General features: G+C 40.9%; 1 protein-coding gene across 1 annotated transcript; it reads left to right on the top strand.

Moving 5' to 3' along the window:
• The first annotated feature begins 8,949 nt into the window (after positions 1–8,949).
• On the top strand, positions 8,950–10,394 carry LOC119654904 (protein OSCP1). Its single transcript, XM_038060532.1, has 2 exons — positions 8,950–9,276; positions 9,341–10,394. Exons 1-2 carry the CDS (start codon positions 9,168–9,170, stop codon positions 10,153–10,155), a joined length of 924 nt encoding a protein of 307 aa, XP_037916460.1. The 5' UTR covers positions 8,950–9,167; the 3' UTR covers positions 10,156–10,394.
• The last annotated feature ends 10,749 nt before the right edge of the window (positions 10,395–21,143 follow it).

Here is a 21,143-nt window from a genome sequence, read left to right as displayed (position 1 = left end):
CGAAGCGCTCTTTTCGATATTTCAATGTTGCAGTGCTCACAACTAACCTGTCCGTTACCGTGCTGAAAAAATAGCTAAAAATTCAAAATATTCCTCCATATATTTCCGAACATTTAGATATATGTTCATATTGAAGATATAAATATGCCCTGCTCATCCTAAACAAACAAACATTGCCTAATACAGCATACTGATGCATACATATATATCTAAATTGATCACACGCACCTGAATATTTCCAGCTGGACCGGACACTACTTTGTTAACATATTCATACTGTGACTGTCTCGAGTAATTGATACTGATATATAAATAACTAAAAAAGACCAAAAAAGGAGAACTAAAATGTTCCCATATGCCACGCCGTTGATATGAGTTCACTTATATGATGATGACGTCATAAACATCTTAGACTGCAATAAATTCACGTCAAATACAAAGTATAGTTTTAATAGATGGATTATCTTGGAAACTTTCCAGGTTTATGTCTGAGGTATTATGCCTCATACTATAGTCTATATTACTACACTTTAGGAGGATAAACTTAAAGGGAGGGGGATTCTAGTCAATTTCCCAAAAACATAGTAGCATACTATTATTAACTTAATTTAAGCAGGAGTATGGAGAGTATTTTGAGCCCTGAACATTTTACAGGGGCAGTTTCGTGATTTTGTTCAGATTTTTCTGTTGGGTAGTTTTTGAGAATGGGTCCATTAAAGAAATTATTACTTTATAGCCCCTCTACCCACTGAAAGTACTGTAGATGTAGATTTTAATAAAGTTTTGTTATACACAAAACCTTGAAAAGGTTAATTAATTTGAAATAAAATACGCATATATAACCGTAGGTTTAGTGCTTCTCAAACACCTCTTAACTTTCTTTCTTGAGTTGTGCAAATTTCCAGAATGGCTTTCCAGAAAATTAACAAATTCCCCTTAAACTCCGATCGAATAATTGATAAGTGAAGAGGCATCTTCGAAGCAATTCCTTCTGTATAAGATGTCGAGAAAATCGTTCATTTGTACAAACCACAGTAAGACTAATATTTCTTCGATTGTTTCGCATACTAGACCTGTCCCTACTAATATCACATGATGAACCTTGAAACAGCTCATATTTAGCCTTTGTCTCGCCAATTATTTCGATATTTCAATCCACTTCTTCAGTAAACACTTCCTGATATGAACTTTCTAGACTTTGTTTTGAATACCGAATTAATATTTTTGGGGTTGGGATTTATGGAAATAATTGCATGATAGCATCATTTTATATACTATTTATTTACACAATATTTTTTTCCACAATAATGTAGGGAAAAGTTTTTCGTGATGTTTATGGTTCCTTTTTATCCTCGCTGGCATCTGCAGCTTCACCCTGTTCACCTGCATCACCTTCATCTTCTCCCTCAACTACTTCTTCAGCGTTTTCGTCTCCTTCGGCTTCTTCCAATTCTCCATCATCATAATATTCTTCTTCACCTTCAGCTGGTGTATCATCTTTTGGTTTTTCTGGTTCCTGTGGCGTTTCCGCTGCAACAACGACGAAGATGAATGCTAACCCGAAGAGAACCAACGCTAATTTCATTTTGGCTGTTGATAATGGTATGCTTCCAAAATATGAATTAAAATTTTCACTGAACCAGGTCACCTTTTATACGCTGTTATACTCGTACAATGAGGGAAATGACTAACTCAGCTAACACTTAGTAGATATCCACCTGTTCAAATATGTACATTCAATTTGGGAATTGGCTTCATTATGTTATAACAAATGTTCAGTCGCGCATTTTTAAGCATAATATTGGCTTTATTTGAAAGTAGAAACGAGGTGAAATTGATATTCGCGTGTCCAACTTCTAGACTTTCGGATGTGCTTATGTTATTCAGCTGGTCGTGCACCACGTATGTGGAAAATTCTATATTTGGATCATGGTTCCATTCTCTTATTTCATTGAAATAGTTTTTAGTTTAGATTTCAATGTTACCGTCGCAAATCATTTGCCAAAATTACTTAACTTCATATAGGAGCGGAGGGATAATAACATCCCTAACTATTTCTCAATCCAATGTCAAACTGAACTTTGAAAGCCATGATTTCTGACACACCTGACCAGTCTGGCCCCAGTAACTGATTGTTCTTTGATAATGTCGATAGGCGTATAAAGGCTTTCCACATTTTTTAGGGTTACAATTCCCCGTTCGTCGCACATCATACAGCTTTTTGTCCCTTTGTACCCTTGTTATATTATTGCGACAAATTGCAGTATGAATTCTCTTTCGAATCTACCTTTCAAGGCATTGCATAGTTCATTGAACAGAACCAATAATTGTTGACATATAAAGAAGCGTGTTTGCATGTGAATCTGAATTTTAAGGTGGAATACCGTGAATATCGTCCACTCCCATATAATTTTATCCTTGGTAATTGATGATCTAAAGACGAAGGGTTCACTTTTTTATCATTGATATATAAGGTTGCCATAAGCCCCTATTTGGGATACAGTGATTTAATCATATCTACGCGCCATCGTGGCAGATTATTCACAATGCTGCTTTAAGGCCATTCATTCGCCGGCCATCCTAGGATAGTCGATTTCATTAAATCGTATAGGCAGTATGAACTTGCCGCTTTTTCTTCCTCTTCTGATCTGCAAGTCCGTATTCCGGCAAAATTCTTCATTTGTTACTCTCACCAGGACAACACCTAGTAACTTTGAGTTAATGAACTGCCATATCACCCATTAAGGGTGAAAATTCACAGAGTACCATCGAGAATTATGATGAAGTGCTCCTTCCGTCTTTCCAGCTATTATTGATCATTGATAAAAAGTCTACCGTTATGATCACTAGCAAGCTCTTTCGTGACGTGATATATGGTGGCGAAATCGTTGCTATTTGCGTCAACTTCAGCGATGGGAGTATTACTGTTGTCCTGCGGTAGGCTATGCCATGTTCATCGATCCGCTTCTACGTTTCCTCAGTTAGCCAGGTCTTGCAATGTCCTTTTCCGAAATGGCCGGAAACTTCACCCCCGGCATCGTTAAAAACAATTTTGATGGTGGCCCATTGCTCATCACTATTCTCGGGAAATGACCGGCGAAGCACTCAAACGAAAGTAAGCGAAAAATAGATGGTCCTTTTTCCGCCAATGTCAATATCCCGTTTGTTACGCATTTTTAGAAGACAACTCCTAAATTTATTGGTGATCGCGATGTTCGAACGGTGTGCCTCCCATGTCAAGACAGTGAAAATTAAATAAATTTGTAAATTTATTTATTTTACCGTTGTTATTATGGTCACCAACACGATCCCTTCCCATCACATACTTGAACAAAGAGTTGTCAGATATCGCATTACGACTACAATGTCATACAATATTTAGGAAACTTCTCCTGAACTGTATGCAGTTGCTTATAAAAAGCATTCTTCTTCTCTATCCCGGATCGTTGGGGAGTGCTGTCCCTACGCACTCGAGGAGAGAGGCAGTTTTATAGTGATTGTGAGCATATCGCGTACAGAGCTCCTGCACAGCTCGGGCCTGGGACCGATTAGTTGCAGCTGAGGTGTTAGATAGGTCTCGCATCCGCTAGTATGAATGTAAGTCAGGGTGGGCTCTAATTGTCGTCAACAAAACAATTCGTGTTTGAAGAGGACAACGCCTTGGATAGGGACTTGACTATCGAAAACGGATTATGATTGGTTTCTGGAATGGGTGTACGTCCCTTGACAATAGTGCCGAAGGTTCCCAGAATGCTCGCTTTCTCTAACTCTGGTGAAACATTGTGGGCCTAAGCGTAGTAAGATGGTGGGACTCTAGAGGGTACTGCTCTCTTTTTAGTCACACTTGCGGTAATGTGTGCGTATTCTGGAAAACCAAGTGCGCCAAATTCGAATCTAGTATCGGATTGTTTCTGATGCCTACAGTGAGGCATGCTTTATTGATCTGGGAACAGATTTCTGGCATGAACATCACATATAGTGGTGAAAGATGTTTTCTACCAGCTATTATCCGCAGTTTGGGGGAGGTGACATTATCATCTTGATGGGTGGTATGAATATCTATATGGTCTCTGACATCTTCTTGCTCGAACATGTGATGGGGAAACCTAGTCTTGGTGACCCTAACGATAATGATGGGAAGTTTGTAGATTTCTGCAGTTTCTACCCCCTCGTCATTGTTAGTACATTGTTCGAGCACAGAGCTTGCCATAAGATCAGTTGGGTTTCAACTGATCGACATCGTACAACCAATCAGATTGACCACTTTGCCATGAACAGTAAATTTGAGAGTTGTTTTCTGGATATGCGTAACGAGAGAGGCATTGACATTGGCCGCGAAAGGGATCACCATCTTATGGTCACTTGTGTGTTGCACGTGCCACTTCTCATAGCGTTGGAGAGCTGCATGCCCCCAGCTCAAGATCAACCGGTTGTATAATCCAGTTGTTGCTCGACAGTGGTAGAGCTATTTTGCCCATCGGACGGCAGATCATCATCATCATTAACGGCGCAACAACCGGCATTCGGTCTAGGCCTGCCTTAATAAGGAACTCCAGACATCCCAGTTTTGCGCCGAAGTCTACCAATTCGATATCCCTAAAAGCTGTCTGGCGTCCTGACCTACGCCATCGCTCCATCTCAGGCAGGGTCTACCTCGTCTTCTTTTTCTACCATAGATATTGCCCTTATAGACTTTCCGGGGTGAATCATCCTCACCCATACGGATTAAGTGACCCACCCACCGTAACCTATTGAGTCGGATTTTATCCACAACCTGACGGTCTTGGAACAGTTTTTGTGAGCTGAAATAGGCTCTGTTGGCTGACAACAACCGTGCGCGGATTTCATCATCGTAGCTGTTATCGGTTGTGATTTTCGACCCTAGATAGGAGTGGTGCAACTGATGTTCATATTCCAACAGTTTTTCCATCCCTTACCGCAGAGAGAAAATCTGATCTGTTGCTGATTTGCTTGAAGGGAAGCCTCTTTGGTATGGGCCAATGATGTTCCGAGCGTATGGGGCTATCCAGCCTAGCAAGATAGCGGAGAATATCTTATAGATGGTACTCAGCAACATGATACCTCTATAAATGCTGCACTTGTGATATCTCCCTTTTTATATATGTGACAGATAATGCCTCTTTGCCAGTCGCCAGGCATTGATTCGCTGCCCCACACCTTGAACGCAAGTTGATGAACCACTTGGTGTAATTGGTCGCTTCCATATTTAACCAATTCGGCTGTAATTCCATCGGCTCCTGGCGACTTATGATTTTTAAGCCGATGAATTGCGCCGACTATTTCTTCTATTCTTGGTGGTGGCAGTATTTGTCCGTCAACCCATCGCTCCAATATGCCCATTCTGTCGGAAATCAGATTTCCCTCTTTATCTCGGCACGATGAACATCGAGGTGTGTAAGGCTTCATCCTACTGACTTGTTGGTAAAACTTGCGCGCCTGGTGCGGTTGCTCCCTGTACTTTTCTAGTTCACAGACTTGTTGGTTCTCCCAAGTTTTCTTTTGTTCCGTCTTTGAAGTCGCTTCTCTGCTCGCCGGAATTCGTGATAAGTCTCCGCGCATGACCGCGTTCCTTGAGAATGCAACATTACTCGGTATGCAGCATTCTTCCGTTCCGTTGCTAGCTTACATTCATTGTCAAACCAGCCGTTCCGACTATTTTTGCGGCTGGAGCTAAGTATGTTTGTGGCCGTATTTATGATAACACTCTTCAGGTGATTGTGAAGATCATTTGTTGATGCTTCATTTCCAGGATCTCTGTTGACTGCGGTTATTGCGGCATCCATTTCCCTCTTATAGGTGTTGCGGAGGGCTGTATTGTGGATGGCTTCATTGTTAACTCTCACATGATTGTCAGAGGGGATTCTGGGTGGTGTTGTTGTTCGAGCTCGGAGCACCATGCCAACGTGATAGTGATCTGAGTCTATATTTACCCCCCTATATGTTCTGTCATTCATCAAGCCTGAGAAGTGGCGGCGTTCAATCAACGCGTAGCCAATTTAGTTGAAAGTGGTCCCGTCTGGAGAGGCCCACATTTGTTTGTGAACTAACGTGACGCCTGAATACCGGCTTTGACCCTATTTGGCTGTTAAATCCCCAAGTATGATTTTGATATCATATTTGGGACAGGCGTCGAGTGTTCGTTCTACTGCCTCGTAGAAGGTATCCTTTTCCGACCCTGCAGTCTCCTCTGTAGGGGGGTGAACGTTAATGGGGCTTATATTTCTAAATTTGCCTCACAAGCGCAGAGTGCATAGCCGTTCGCTTATGTTTTCAAAGCCGATAACAGCAGGTTTCATTTTTAGCTGAATAAGAAACCTACTCCGAGCACATGGTTTACTGGATGGCCGCTATAATATATGGTGTAGCGCCTCTTCTCCAGGAATCCGGTTCCTGTCGAACGCATCTCCTGCAATGCTGTTACATCAGCCCTATATTGGAACAGGGTATCGACTAGCTCCTTGACAGCTCCATTTCTTTACACGGAGCGCACGTTCCACGAGAAAATGCGGAAATCGTTATTCCGTTGTCGTTGCCGGCTCCTTTTGTGGCTCCATAACCACTTGTTTTCCGTGTAGGGTTGTCAGCCCTAAACAACCCTCAAGCTGGAGGACCATTTGGTACTATTTATCCCGTTTTTAGGCGCGGGAGACTCGCCTTCTGTTACATATATATTTATCGGACGGCAGGAACACTGCGTAACACGTCGTCTTACTGACTGCGGAATCGTGAAAGCAGATCGATGAATGGAAGGGATTGAAGACTCTCTTGACCGCTGCGTGTGATGGTGGGTGTGACGTGCTCGAATTCAGATACCGTGCGAACTCCCGGAAAGTTCAACCTAGTGTGCGCCGTAACAAAAGGGAATTTGTTATTGCGCTGGTCAGTGAAACGGAAGATGCTGCAAAACACAATGATTTCCAAAATTATTCTACATCACGAAAGAACTTGCATGTGGTCGCAAATCTTTCAATGGTCCTGTGAAGGACGAGTAACCAAACAGGTGGAAGGAACACTTTCCACAGTTCTTAACCGCAACAAACGGATACAGACCATTTCTCTAAATAGAAGTGCAATTATCTTGGTTATCCATACGTCTAAACGGATTAAAGCCGCTGGACTTTGGCTATTCTCTGCTACTTTTACAATTTCTTCAGAGCTGCCACCTCCACATATATAGAAATATTGAAAATCCGAAATTTTTCCCATGGTGTGAAAGATGGGGACGACCGTCAAGATTCCGAAAAAGGGCTACGGTCTTGGGTGCCACGATTTGGGGTGTGTTTGCGTGCCATTTTGAAACATGGCGCGGAGTTCACATCTCCGCTTGATTTGCTCTTTGTGCTTTTCACACTGATGACATCAGTCCTCATTCAACGAGTCGTGAACCTTTTCCAAATTTCTCTAGATTCGGATAGAGAAGCAAGTAGAACCGGACTAAAGATAAACTCCACTAAAACCAAGCTTCTCAATCTGACGGATCATGCTATTTATCTTATCTGGATTAACGACGATATTACCAAACCTGATGCGCGCTAGATGCGCCTTTGTTCCAGATGCACATATCGCAACATCTACAGCGGGTTGAAATTGTACCTTTACTGTTACTCAAAAGCTCTAAGGACGCAACACTTGTCTACGACGTATCATCCAGGTGGTCTGATGAAATTTAAAACGAAAAACTTCGTTGGCACCCAGGCCAATTACTCGTAGGCATGTTGATGAGAAAGAGGAAGTGGTAAAGAATAGGCCATACATGAAGAAGTGAATCCCCCTAGGAACAAATGGGGCAGAATAGTTGGGGAGGAGTTCAACTTCGCCAAGAAGTCTCGGGAGAGGCTGGAACTCATTTCACACATACACTATGCGGTATTAAGGGCAACCATGTTTATCTTCTAACTATAATTACCTTTTTTTGTTTATACTTGGCTTTACTCTAACAGATTATATATGACTAACTTTACTTAGGCACTTTTTGCCTCTAATTGCAAGCACTCAATTACTGTTCCTGTGTGCCTGCTATCCTCTAATTAATCATGAAGCATATTTCGTTTGTCGACGTCAAATACTGGATATTGGCGCAATATCTTAAAACTTTCCCAAGCATCTAGGGTATTTTTCCTTCTTACACGTAAGTTTGGAAAAGTATGTAAGTTTGGGAAAACATATTACACACAGACGGGAAAGGTGATACCGTCCACTACAGTCGTCGTCTATATGTAAAAGAATCCATTCACGCTTCCTATTCGATATTGGCTCTCTTTATTGTAATGCCGGCTCCACACGTTTGGCATTTGCCGCATACTGCAAACCTCTACATACGTTCGGCGGACGAAATATCACCATCCATATGTTTGTAAGTGCTTTAGTGTTTTCTGGGCAGGCAAGTTAATCCCCTTTGATTTGTCTAAAAAACCGAAACTCGATCGGATTGGCGGCAAACACTTGCAAACTTACATAAACTAAGCGAAACATTCTACATGTTTGAATTTGCGACGGCTTGTCGAGGTTTGGCAAACTTGAGAATCCGACAGGGATAGCATGCAATAAATATGTAACTAGGTAACAGCTGACAATCAGTGATTTGTAAGTAGAACTATTTAATTTTAACTGACTTTTGAATATATATTATATATCTACATACATATGTCCATACATACAAATGTTTGTGCACCCCAACAATTTCGTAGTAAAATTGTAGTTGAATTTATTACTTTCCGCATGTTTATGCTTTCTCAGTCAATCAAAAGACCCATTAACTGTTGTGCATAGACAATACGCCTACTTACCCTTTTTTATTCTACCAATATTTGTTCGTGATAAATTACAATGCTTCCTTTCTGTCTTCGATTAGACAACGTTCCATTGCCCTGTCTCCTCTTGAGGTAATTGCGCTCTAGCAACCCTAGTAATAATACCTGGCAAGCTTTATAGAGTGGAACATATGGTTGGTGCGTGTCTTTCTTTAGCGAGTTCCTCGTTATGTTAATTTATTAATGCGGCACTATGCAAGGAAAATCAATAAAACGAAACAAGTATCCTTTTTTATATCCATGACTGCAATCGATTTCGGTCATACGCTCAGAAAGAGAGTTTCACTTGGTGAATATAATGTGAAAGTGATGAAGTGAACGGGATCGTTTGGCATAATGTCCGATATAAACGTTTTTATAGTAGTTAATTTGGGATGTGAAATGCTGTATGTCATTGACCAGCGGCTTAGAGCTCAAGGGATAACGTTGGATAAGTCGGTTCAAGGTAAATGCACTAGTTTCTCAGGAGAGAATCCGAGTTGAATAAAAGTGTTCATGCTTTGTTTCAGTGCTCCGGGATATTACGGGAATCCTGCTGGATCCCAACTTCATTGAACGGCTCATCATAGGTAGCAAGCAGAAAGCTGTTCTAACGGAAGAGCACTGCAAGTTTATTCTGAATGATTTCGCCTGTTGCTCCCTGATGCGCTTGGATGAATCATCGATGTCAAAACTCTGGGACTTAATCACTATGATATTCAAATGGCAGCTGGAAATGGTGCGAACCCCAGAAAAGCTGTTGGAGATAACATTCAGGCATTTGGATGGTGTCGGCCAATTACACCCTAGTGCGAAGAAAACAATGCTTATTGACTGCACCAAAAATACAATTGGTAATTTCTGGAGCAGCCATGACGCAACGAAGCAAGAAGAGATGTTTGCCTCCATTAAATGTTGGTTTCAACCGCTTAATACAAAGATATCTGTTTTGATTCGCTTAGGGTTCCAAAATATGGATGGAACTCTAACGATCGATACGAGTTCAGACCGGTACGCACAATTCATTAATAATATTGGAGAGAATGTTTACATAAAAAATGAAACTTCTCGCAAAAATGCAAATGATCACTTTAAAGGATTGGCTGAGCAATTACATATTGCACCAAATAATGATAGTAGAATTTCGCCGTTTACAAAGAATTTACTTTTTGGGGATGCTGGCAAAGCCGATCCTGCAGCTGAGGAAAATGTGGGAAGTACGGAATTCGTACAATTAAAAACGGTACATAAAGCGACTAGTTCATGGGAAAGTCTCCTTAATGGAAAAATGGCGCCGACAGAGAAGAAGAACCTGCAGGCTTTACTTAATATGAAACTATCGTAATATTTGATGATATGAAACTATCGTAATATTTTACGTACCATGTCCTATGTGCCTCGAGTGCTCACTTCTAAGATGCAGAAAATGTTAACCAAAATCATCGCTGTAAGGTTTTTAGATTAAGGGGGTCATCCCGTGTGAAGGTCGTTTTTTTTGCCTTTTTTGGAAAAATTATTTTGGAGGACTGGATTTCACCATATGTTTATTGATATCTCTAGTATATGTAATAAATTTTTCAGCCTGATATCGTAGCTAGTTTTTGGAATACGTGTCAATTTATGCACCCATCTCCAAAAAAAGGTGTTTTTCTGCTGCCACGCTGGAGGGCGCTGTGTTTATCTGAGGAACAAAAACTAAACGGCATTTTAATGTGGACAATATTCCACGGTCCGCAAACTAGGATAATTAGAAAATATTAAAAGGTAAATTTTTGGTGGGCTTTTAAACTTAATTTTTTGAATTTTGGTGTTTTTTTACGGCTTTTTTTATGAATAAAAAAAAAACGACCCGTCCGATTGCAATTATCCTAGTTTGCGGACCGTAGAAATATGTATTAAAGAAGTTGTGAAAAATTCAAAGAATTTGGTTGGATAGATTTTGAGCTATGGTGGCAGCCGATTTTCAAGATGCAGTTTCGAGAAAAACGCATTTGAAAATTTAAATGTGATTATCAACAGTAAAATTTTAACTCACCATTAATCTGCTATACCTGGTCCATAGAGGGCACCCTTCGTTTCTTCAAAAAAGTCTTGTAAGGCCGATTGATGCTCTCTGGTTTCAAATCTGGCTCTTTTAGCGAGGTCAGTCGATCGTCGTTCGGACCGCCAAATTCGCGCTTCATTACGGCGGTCGACATAAACCTGACATATGTGACCAACTTGACATCCCATTGTCACTAGGATTTTGAGAATGCCATTGAATTCTTCATTGAAAATAATTACAGCCAGAAAAGTGGCTATTTCTACCACCTTGGCCCCAGAATGAAGGTGTTTAAGAGCGGAAGTCCAGATCAATGCATTTAACAACTCATTGTTATTCTGGGTCTCTCTTCCTAAATATCTGTTCAAGGGATCATCTCGTGGCAAATCTTCGTAGATTGGTTTGATGGCTGTTTGAACTTCTTCAGTCAAAGGTGCCTTCTCGTGGTGGAAACTATCCAGTTCTCCTTTAGTTTCTGCTTTGCGCCATTTGCACCAACTGTCCTCGCCTGCTGGACAATTTCGATGTTGGGGATTTTCGTCTGTAGAACATTTATGGAAGAAAGTTGCCCAAATTTCTTGCTTTATTCCTTCTATCGAATTTGCGTGTCGACGAATAGCTAGCCCAAAAAATGTAATGAGGTCGTTAATAACCTTATCAGTAAGTTTTCCAGCCCCTTTTCCACCAATGCCTTTGTGATTCTTCTTTGCATTTCTAAGCTGCGTTCCCATTCTTTTCTCGACATGTCCTACGCATTCCTTTTTTACTACCACGTATATTTTATTATTTGTAGAAATTTACAGAAATACCGGAGAAAACTCCAGCAAAATCCAACAAACAATATACAAAACTTGTCGCAATTGGAACATCCATGTTCATGCTTGCTTAAAGTTTCTTTGCTGATGTTGATACGAAGTCCTTTTTCTTCTCTGATAAGTATCGATTCCCATGAAATACTCGTTTTTTAGTGCGAGCATGACGTTAAACGTTAAAGCGATCTCCCTCCGTACGATCCATTTAAAAAAATCACTGAACACACAAACAGCACAATACTTACAACAAAATATAACTGAGTATAGTTTGAAAGCCTTTCAGTGCTCACTCTAGACTGGATTATCCTTTTTATTCCAAACAGCAAATAAGTTTAGACAATTGATTGGTTTTCCATCTTTTTATATTTATACCTGGGTTCGAATTTATAAGGCTCAGGTAAAAGACTAACAGGTAAAAAAAAGATTCGATGCTCTTTCTCATCGAGTACTCTAGCCGCGGCTGCAAACTCCTTACCTATTTAACACTGTAATTTCTGAACGACTCGGAATATCGGAAAATCCCTTTTCCCACATATTCTCCACTATATATATAATAGATACAATTCATGCCAAAAAAAAAATCGATTTCTCCAACCCGACACACGGGATGACCCCCTTAACAAATATTGAGTAAAAAGAAAAGTGGAATGAAAGTAGATATTTATGATATATGTGTGTAATAAAAGTGCTCAAACTAATATTGTGAAGAATTTCATTTGAAATATGAAAGTGCATATCACTACAATTGAGTACACGTTTCTGAGAGTACCAATAATATGACTTCCCTTTCCAGGAAAAAGTTTTTTTTTCGGTGCAGTTTGTCCAGAAACTTGAAACGAAATAATCGATCGATATTCAGGTATATAATAACAATAATCATTAATAAGTTAAGCCGCTCTAGAGTAATTTATGGTGCATATGTAGTGCGACCACCACGTCTACGCGCCATTGTTGCTGGTTCGGCGAAATGTTCTTTAGCTCCTCTTTGCAGATCTTCACGAGAAGCCTACAGTCTCTCAGTACCGCTCTTTGCCATATGTTTCTAGGATGACCATTTTGGGATTGCGTGAAATAGCCAGCAATGTAATTGTCGCTCTTTCTTAAAATGTGATCAGTCCACTGCCACTTCCGTCCTCTAATTGGCACATTTACTAGTTACTGGCCCATACACTAATTTAGATTATCGTTCGAGAATTCGTTAGATAAAAGTACACACATGACATGGTCGAAACAGGTGTTGTTGTTAAAGTATCTTTCTTTCCAGATTTTAGAAAAAAATGCGAAGTTAATGCAATGAGTGTCACCGTCGGCAGAAACTACGCTAGTAGATAGACAGTTTTGATGTTTTGCCCGTTAATGTAGACGCAGTGGAATGACCCAACAGACTGAGAACCTTGCCTAATTGCCTCGCTTTCAAAACCCAGAGCCATTTATCCAAGGTCCATGACTTGGCGAGACAGCAAACAGATGTTATTATGCAGTCAATTCATGATTCACTGAAATCCTACACTTTCCCCGAACAAGGCAGGATGGAGAACGTCACTGATATTACGAAGAAATAATATCGGCGACAGAGTTTAATCTCCAACTCCTCTTTTCTGAAATTTTACCTCGATGCAGAATGTAATATTTTGCGTGATTAGATGTCTCCATATGTAGAGCATTCCCTGTCGATCAGGTTGTGGAGATATCCTTTAATGTGTTCCAGAATAATTTTAGCTACAATTTCCGTGTCCAGGTGTTGCTCTCAAAACGGGTACCTTTTTGGAATCTTGACGATTATCCCTTTCTTCCACACAGTGGGAGAGTCCAATGCATGCCACACTTCAGCGCATTGATGGACGAGATGATTTCACTTTTCCTTAGAGAAGTAGCGTGTATCCGCATATCTTGGCAAGAACTACAGACAATAATTTTTTGATGGAAATCAATAATAACAGCATTGCGGGACAGCATACAAAACTTAGATCCCCGCTCTACTTGCTCTCTCCATTGTTTTCGATACCGCGTTAATAAGTAGTAAGTAAGTAGTGGAGTAGTCTTCGAAGGAAAGTGGCGTTATTTTTAATGGTTCTCATATATGTTATACAGGTCATCGTCCTGATCATTTATATATACGTATCCATATATAGCAAAATCCCATGATCTTTCTTTCTGCCCAATCGTACCGAGAGACTTGCGTCACAGTGATGATGTGTTTTAGTGTAACATACATATATATGTATGTAAAGTCAGGCTCTTAAATCAAGGGTCTTTAGTGATTTATGTAAATCACTAAAGACCCCTTTCGTTCTTCAATCCGCTTCCGCAATTCCGCATTCAGCCAGCTCTTATGATGCCTCTTCAGGTTGTTACATCAAGGTTTGGATATTCAAATTTGACCACGGAAGGGAAATTTATCGGCTACCCTGCTCCGATTTGTCGCGTAACATGCCGGAGGAATTTTTTCTTAACAGGGGGAAAAAAGAACGGGAATGAGGAATGGTGTTCGTGGGGTGTGGAATTAACCATTAATTGTTTCAAATTTTCAACCGCTCGAAGATAGTAATGCTGTACTTATAATTGCCCCCAAATGTCATCACATTTCGGTCTGCAGTTTTTTTCACCAAACACCATGATTTTTTTATTTCTAGGAGTTTCTCAAAGCTTCAGATAATTTTGCGAAAGTATGGCAGCGGTTAGATGAAAAAGAGATGCTCATAAGCACTTCAAAGTAACTTAATTTAATCCTCAATCGACAACACAAGGAAAATTTACAAAATAATGCATAAATTCTAGGGAAGACGCATCATTATCGTAAACAATATAATTATTTTCGTCACTTATAAGCAAATTAGAGACAATTTAAAGATTCAGGAGAGAAAGTAACGAAGGAAATTTGCACCAAAAAGAGTAGATTTTATAGACTTATATCTAAACGAAAGAATATTCAAGCGTAATCAATTTGTATACATATAGTTAAAAAGGCCCGCGGACCCTCTTCCCACCCAACCGGACCAAAGAACAACCAACCGGACAAGAACAGGATGGGCTGAAGGCAAAATTCAAAGGCCCGCATCACAGCGATGATGCGTTTCAACGCGAAGTGTGGGCGAAAATGTATTCCTACATCCCGATTGTCGCAAACACTTCAAGCAATGACGCGGTGGTTCTATACTACAGAGACATAGATCTTAAATGGAAGGCAGCACGAATCAAAACTGAAGCCCACTAGGTCAGACTGTTACCGGACAGGACTCTGCGGACATTAGCACAGGTTGCAAAAATAGCACCCGCTTTTGCATCTCCATGTATAGTCCAGCCCTAAGATCGAGCGTTTTCAGTGCTTTATGTAAATTCTGCGGGACTAACCCCTTCGCGGAAATTACCACTGGGGCTAGTTCGATCTTTTGTAGTCTCCAAGTCTGCTTCATATCGTCCGCCAAGGGGCCGTAGTTCCGGATTTTTTCTTGCTGTTTCTCAACAGTGTTCCGGTCCGACGGTACGGCTACATGGATTATGAAGCACGCTCATTCTTCCTTGAGAAGCAGAACTAGATCGAGTCTTTTGTGATTAACATTGTGGTCGGTGGTAATAGTGTGGTCCCACAGTAGTTTGACTCGATCATTTTCCAAGATTCTCTGCGGAGTATACTTGTAGTAAGGATGGTAAGTTACCACTAAGTTATACTTCAACGCAAGGTTTTGATGGAGAATCTTGCAGACGGAGTTATGACGATTGGTGTACTCGGTACTGCTCAACATCCTACACGCAGATGTTATGTGCTGGATGGTCTCCTCTTCACAGTTGCATTACTTACATCTGGAGTTGGGGATTGAGGAGTCGTGGAGAATGTACCGTTTATAATTTTTCGTAGGGAGCGAAGCATACTGAATTGAAGTTAGGAATGCTTCGGTCTCATAAAATAGTACATCGTTAGTCAAACATTTGTTGGAGGCTTCGATGCCTGGCAACAACAAATTTTTTATATGACCTCCGTGAATGGGTTTCTCTTTCCACATCTTCTGTTGGGCTGAAGTAGCATTTTGACATGGGATCCCATTCTCTGCTTCTCAGGTTCAAAGGAGATAACTTATTATCTCTAATGATGAAGAGAATGCACTTGATTGTAGTGCAATGTTTTTAAATCAAGCACCCCTATGCAAGTTGTTGTTTGCAAGACCTACCCTTAGCCGTCTATTGACAGATTCTAGATCCGTATTTCTCCACTGTATCACACCGAAAGTATATGTTGATTGCCATGATTTTATTTTACTCGAACAGCTCAGTTTTAAGGACAAGATCCAGACGCCGTTAAAATTTCCTCAGCAATTTAGATTTCATTATTACCACAGCAGGTATTGTTGCTTGCAATACGCCGAGGTATTTGTAGACGTCGTCCGAATCCATACCCTCAATTTGGGTATTATTGTGGGTGTATCCTTCGTTGTCCGTGTGTTTTCCCCGAACAATTGTTTTCATGCGACACTTCTCTAAACCCAACTACATGCCGACATTCCTACTGAACTGAATGGTGATGTCTAGCAAGGAGCGAAGTTGGTTTTCGTCTTTGGCATACAATTTGATGTCGTCAATATACATTAAATGACTTAATGTACATTTCGACAGTATGCCATGTTTGACTTGGAACCTGTATTTGCTTTCATGCAGAAGAAGGGATAACGGATTCAAAGCTAAACAAAACCACAGCGGGCTTAGAGAGTCGCTTTGGAAGATGCCACGCCTGATTGGTATCTCTCCTGACGTTTGCGATACCGATACCGATAACCGATAACTTCGTCCTCCAATTCTTCATTACTATTCTCAGGAGAAGAATCACATTCGGGTTGATTTTGTACAAGCATAACAATTGTAGTAACCACGAATGTGATATGGAGTCAAAGGCTGATCTATAATCGATGTAGGCTGTCGAGATATTTCGTTTTTGGTGGACAGCCAATTCGTCGACATTATTAAGGGCAAGAGGCACCCTATTTCTTGGGGATGAGGAAAGGTACTCCCTTGGTGAAAAATTTTGGATCGGCAATCATCTGATTAAAATGATTTGTCAGTATCCTGTGAGTGCTCTTGAACCGCTTCAGCCAGAAATTGTGAATCTTGTCAACTCCTGGCGCCTTCCAATTGCCTGCCTTTTCAAGGACTGCTTCTACTTGGATTTCAGTTACGTCAGCCATGGTCATTTCGCTTCTAAATTGTAACGGCTGGATTCGCTCCAAACACTTCTCCAGAAGTCTTCTGCCTGATCCAGATCGAAATTACTTTCCCTACCTGAGTTAGTGAGATTTTTATAGAATTCCCGTTGGTTTTGGAAGAACAAGGTGTTGTCTGTCCTTCGCTGAAAGCTTTTTTGATACCTGCGATTTCCAAGGATGTTCGTATCGCATCTGTGCACTCTCGGTGATGGATTTCCAAGAAGTGCTTGTGTGACACGACCAATCTCCTTTCTCAACTTTTCAACTGATTTGTTGAGTTGAAATACCCAGAATGGTAAAGTCCTCCTGCGCATACCTCTGTTATTCGCTCTAAGATGTCGATTATGAAGGCGAATAACCGTGGCAGCTGCAACGTAGATCAGGCTGTGAACCCCTGCAACAGTAATCTCGCTAGCCAAACGATCAGCCAAAATTCTATCAACGGCAGCAATGATTTTAGTAGTTGTTGAAGTAAACTTTAGTTTTGGGATCTTTGACCTAGCGAGTGGGAGAATCTCAGCATATTCTGTGAATGCGACTTGAAATGCGGTCAAAGCCTCATTATAAATTGGGTTGACATCCCCAGTTACTAAGCTTCTCCTGACTACTGGGTTCATGGAATACTTTACAGATGGAGTACTTGTGTTGCTCGTTTTGACTAGTCCGGTAATTTGATGACTGCAGACCGAGCTCAAGTGAAATCTCTTGAAAAATTTGTTGCCTAGCTGGTAGGGCAACACGGTTGTTATTCAGTATCACCCGATACTGGCTGATGACGTTCTCTTCCGGAACATGACTTAGCTCCGGAAATTGGGTTATGAACCCGTCATATAGTCGGTGTCTGTACCCTGATGGATTCCGTTCCCAATCCATGGTTGACGGCATAACCGCCAAAACATCGAAGGGCGAAGAGCAGCTCTGGTGTTGTTGAGTGACTCTTAACTGTGTTGGGAACTGTCTTCGTGTCCCTGGGGTCCCATTAAAATTGTTAGAAATGTCCCTAATTTTGTTTTCACGAGTATTGGGGAGGCAGTCAATCCTGCAACAGAGCCCTAATATTGCAATGCCCTATGGTTACCTCGAAAAGTAGAGAAGGTATTTGGAGGGGAGCCGCTGAAATACAGTGTAACGGCACTGCAATTCATCCAATAGGCGCATAGATTTCACCCCGGATTACGGATTTGTTAAAGAAGTTTACTCCACCTGAAAGGGAAGAATAAGTAAGGGAGGACGGACACAAATGGAACCGTTTTGCCCGTCCGCGGCTACTTATTTACAAGATTAACTTGCGATATTCGTAGCTGACTCGGCAAACCATGCCATTATCCGCAACCCATGACATGCGCGACCAGCAGCTCTGCGTTTGCTACTCAGGCGAAGAAAAAAAAACTCAGCGCCGAGAATTTAGAAATGCTCCTTATAAAACAACAAAAAAAAATATTGTATTAGACTAAAAATTATTTGTAGGGTTTATTATTATATTGCAAGTAGAGGGAAGAAAATCAAGATATAAGATTCTAAGTTAGAGTAAAAAATGTGAAAGTGAAGTAAATGGGAGAAGCAGAGTAGCACATAATTTTGCAACATTTTTTTTCTCCCCCTTTATTAAGTTTCTCTTCTCTATTAAGTTTTAGTTTGTAATTTTATTGCGTAGAAAATAAGAAGATTGGGTTTTCCAGAAAAAAAAAACTGATATAGTCTCTCTGTACTACTATTTTTAGATTATATTTGTACTATCATGAATGTTTTGTTCTAGACACCTCTTAGCCCCCTCCCCATTAAGTTTGAAGCAGGAGAGGGTGGACGTTTAGGTTGAGGTGGGCTGCCCCAGGGGCACTATCATCTGCGACCGCCCTTAAGTTCACCCTAGAAATTTTGCAACAATGTAGGCTACAGTATGGAGCATGATCCTGCCAAATTTGGTGAAAATCGCACTATTACTAACAAAGTTATACTAGGTCAAAACTGTCGCTCCTCTGCAAATTCAAGACTATGAATGTCAATATCACTCGAAAGTGGCTATTTTCACATAATATATGCATATTTTACGTGCTACATGCTAATGGGACAAATGCACACTCAAATCTCTTTATAAAAGAAATACACAAAACCTTTCATACCTGAAGCGTCTAGCTTCCGGTTTCCCGACTTGTTTACTATTGAGTCACGTGATAAAATCTCTGTGACCTCATTTCGCCGAACTGCTAACATTCGGGTTAGCTCCAGCACGTCCCGTCCGGTTCCACATATATCTCGCGGAGTCGGTGTTCACGACTGGCAAACCTGTTAGGGCAGTTTGGTTGGTTGGCGGCCTTGGTGATAGGGACGTGTCTGATGACCTGTGTAGCACACGAGAAAAGAGCATTTTTTATGACAGCCCAGTGCTCAACGATATTTTCAGACGCATTAGTCAGTATATCTCCGGTCTGGTCAACAAGATAGCTCTTTCATTGTCGAGGGACAGCTGGGTCATACAAGTGGTCGATCTTGAAGTTAGAGGGTCGCAGCTTCCCAACCCTGCGAGAAGTGGCGGATGCAACGCGCAAACGAATGTAAGCGAGCACCAGGTGATGATCCTTTTGGAGGCCGATATCAGCGCCTCTCTTGTTATTCATATCTAGGAGACAGTTCCTAAATCTATTGATGATCGCGAAGCGGGCGATCTGATTGGTCGCACGGTGTCGGTGAATTGAAACCCAATTGACCTTATGGCAAACTCTATGCTCGAGCATTGTGTCACTAAAGACAAGGCAGTGGAAGTTGTAGAAATCCACGAACCTCCTACCATTATCGTTGCGGTCGCCAAGAGAGGTGTTGTAAGATTCCACCTTGGCATTTATCACGATCACAATGCCACCTTTAGAAAGCTTCCCTTGAACCATAGAAAGCATTCTTATTCACTATATCGGAAGTCTTCGTTGGCGCGTAGCATTGTACAATTGTGACGTTCCTTGATCTGGGCCGAAATCTTGCAGTTAGAAATCAGTCAGAAATCTGTCTGTGGCTTTGCGGTACCCGTCAGAAGGAACCCGACACCGGATTAACGTCTGCTACCACCTGGCTTTCTAGAGTACAAAGGGATTGCCATTAGTGTGGCAAGAGGGGAAGAGTACTCTCCATTGGAATTCCCGCTCAAGTGGGTATTCTGTTGACCCTGGCTCTCGTTATCGAGGAGGGTGCTTGATTTAACCCCACGAGTGGTGGAGAACCAGTTAGCACTGCAACAAAGCCTAAAAGTTGCAATATCCCACGATTACCTCCAAAGGTAAGCAAGAAATTTTAAGGAAAGCTGCTGAAATACAGTGTAATGTCACTTCAATTTATCGCATATGCGCGTCGATTCCTTCACCCCGGATTACGGATTTTTTTAGGGAGGTTTGTTCTTCCAGAAAAGAAGAGAAGGTAGAGGAACGCAAACACAAATGAAAAAGTTATGCTTGTCGGTGGCTGATTATTTAAAAAATTAATTAATGTTATTATCCGCAACCTACTTTATATAATTTTTCACAGAAATCAGACTACCGTTGCTAATCTTTGAAGTACCAGAAGTGCGACAGACAAATATAAATAACATGAAAAAGTAGAAAACTCCTCTTCCACTCTAAAGTTTAGATTGAGTATTGTCTTCTTCTTCGACTTATTCCTAGAGGGTCATGCACTTGCCTAGTGCTTGGATTGCACGTTATACTCACAGACCCACAACTCGTTTTCAATATTAATACCTTTGATCAATGTGTAATCGAGTTTAACATTGGAAATCGTGTAGTTGTAGTTCCATTTTCAAAATTGCAAAAAATGAAAAACACACAGTGACAAATGCAATCAAGGCGGTCTTACTGTCCCAACTATTAAACTGTGAAATAAGAACATGAATCTGATCAATGTTAGTGCTGCGTAGAGTTAATTCCATCCACGTTGACGGGAAACGGCCCAAAGATCGGCCAAGCATCTCGACTCCATGCTGATCAGTTACACGACGGAGAAATATGGCTACCGAACGAGACAGAGCTTAAAGAAGTTCGCAGGTGTATGGAGCATTTAGGACAATCGGTGGATTCAAACAATCGCAAGTGAAGCAAATACTGTCTATAATCCTTAAGATCCATTAGGTGAGGTATCAATTCTGCAACCTAATCGTGACTTATCTTTTCAGAGATTTTTTGCGAACATTCATAGAATGAAATCGATGTTGTTAAAAGTTGAAAATAGATTGTATTTTGTAGAGCTTCTTGTTGTAGCTCACTGTGGCTGTCTTTAAAAAAGACTGCAGAAAAAAAACGAATCCCTA

Source organism: Hermetia illucens, chromosome 4, assembly GCF_905115235.1.
Source record: "Hermetia illucens chromosome 4, iHerIll2.2.curated.20191125, whole genome shotgun sequence".
Lineage (NCBI taxonomy): Eukaryota > Metazoa > Arthropoda > Insecta > Diptera > Stratiomyidae > Hermetia > Hermetia illucens.
Note: the sequence above shows the minus strand (reverse complement) of the source record. Positions and strands in the feature narration are given on the sequence as shown.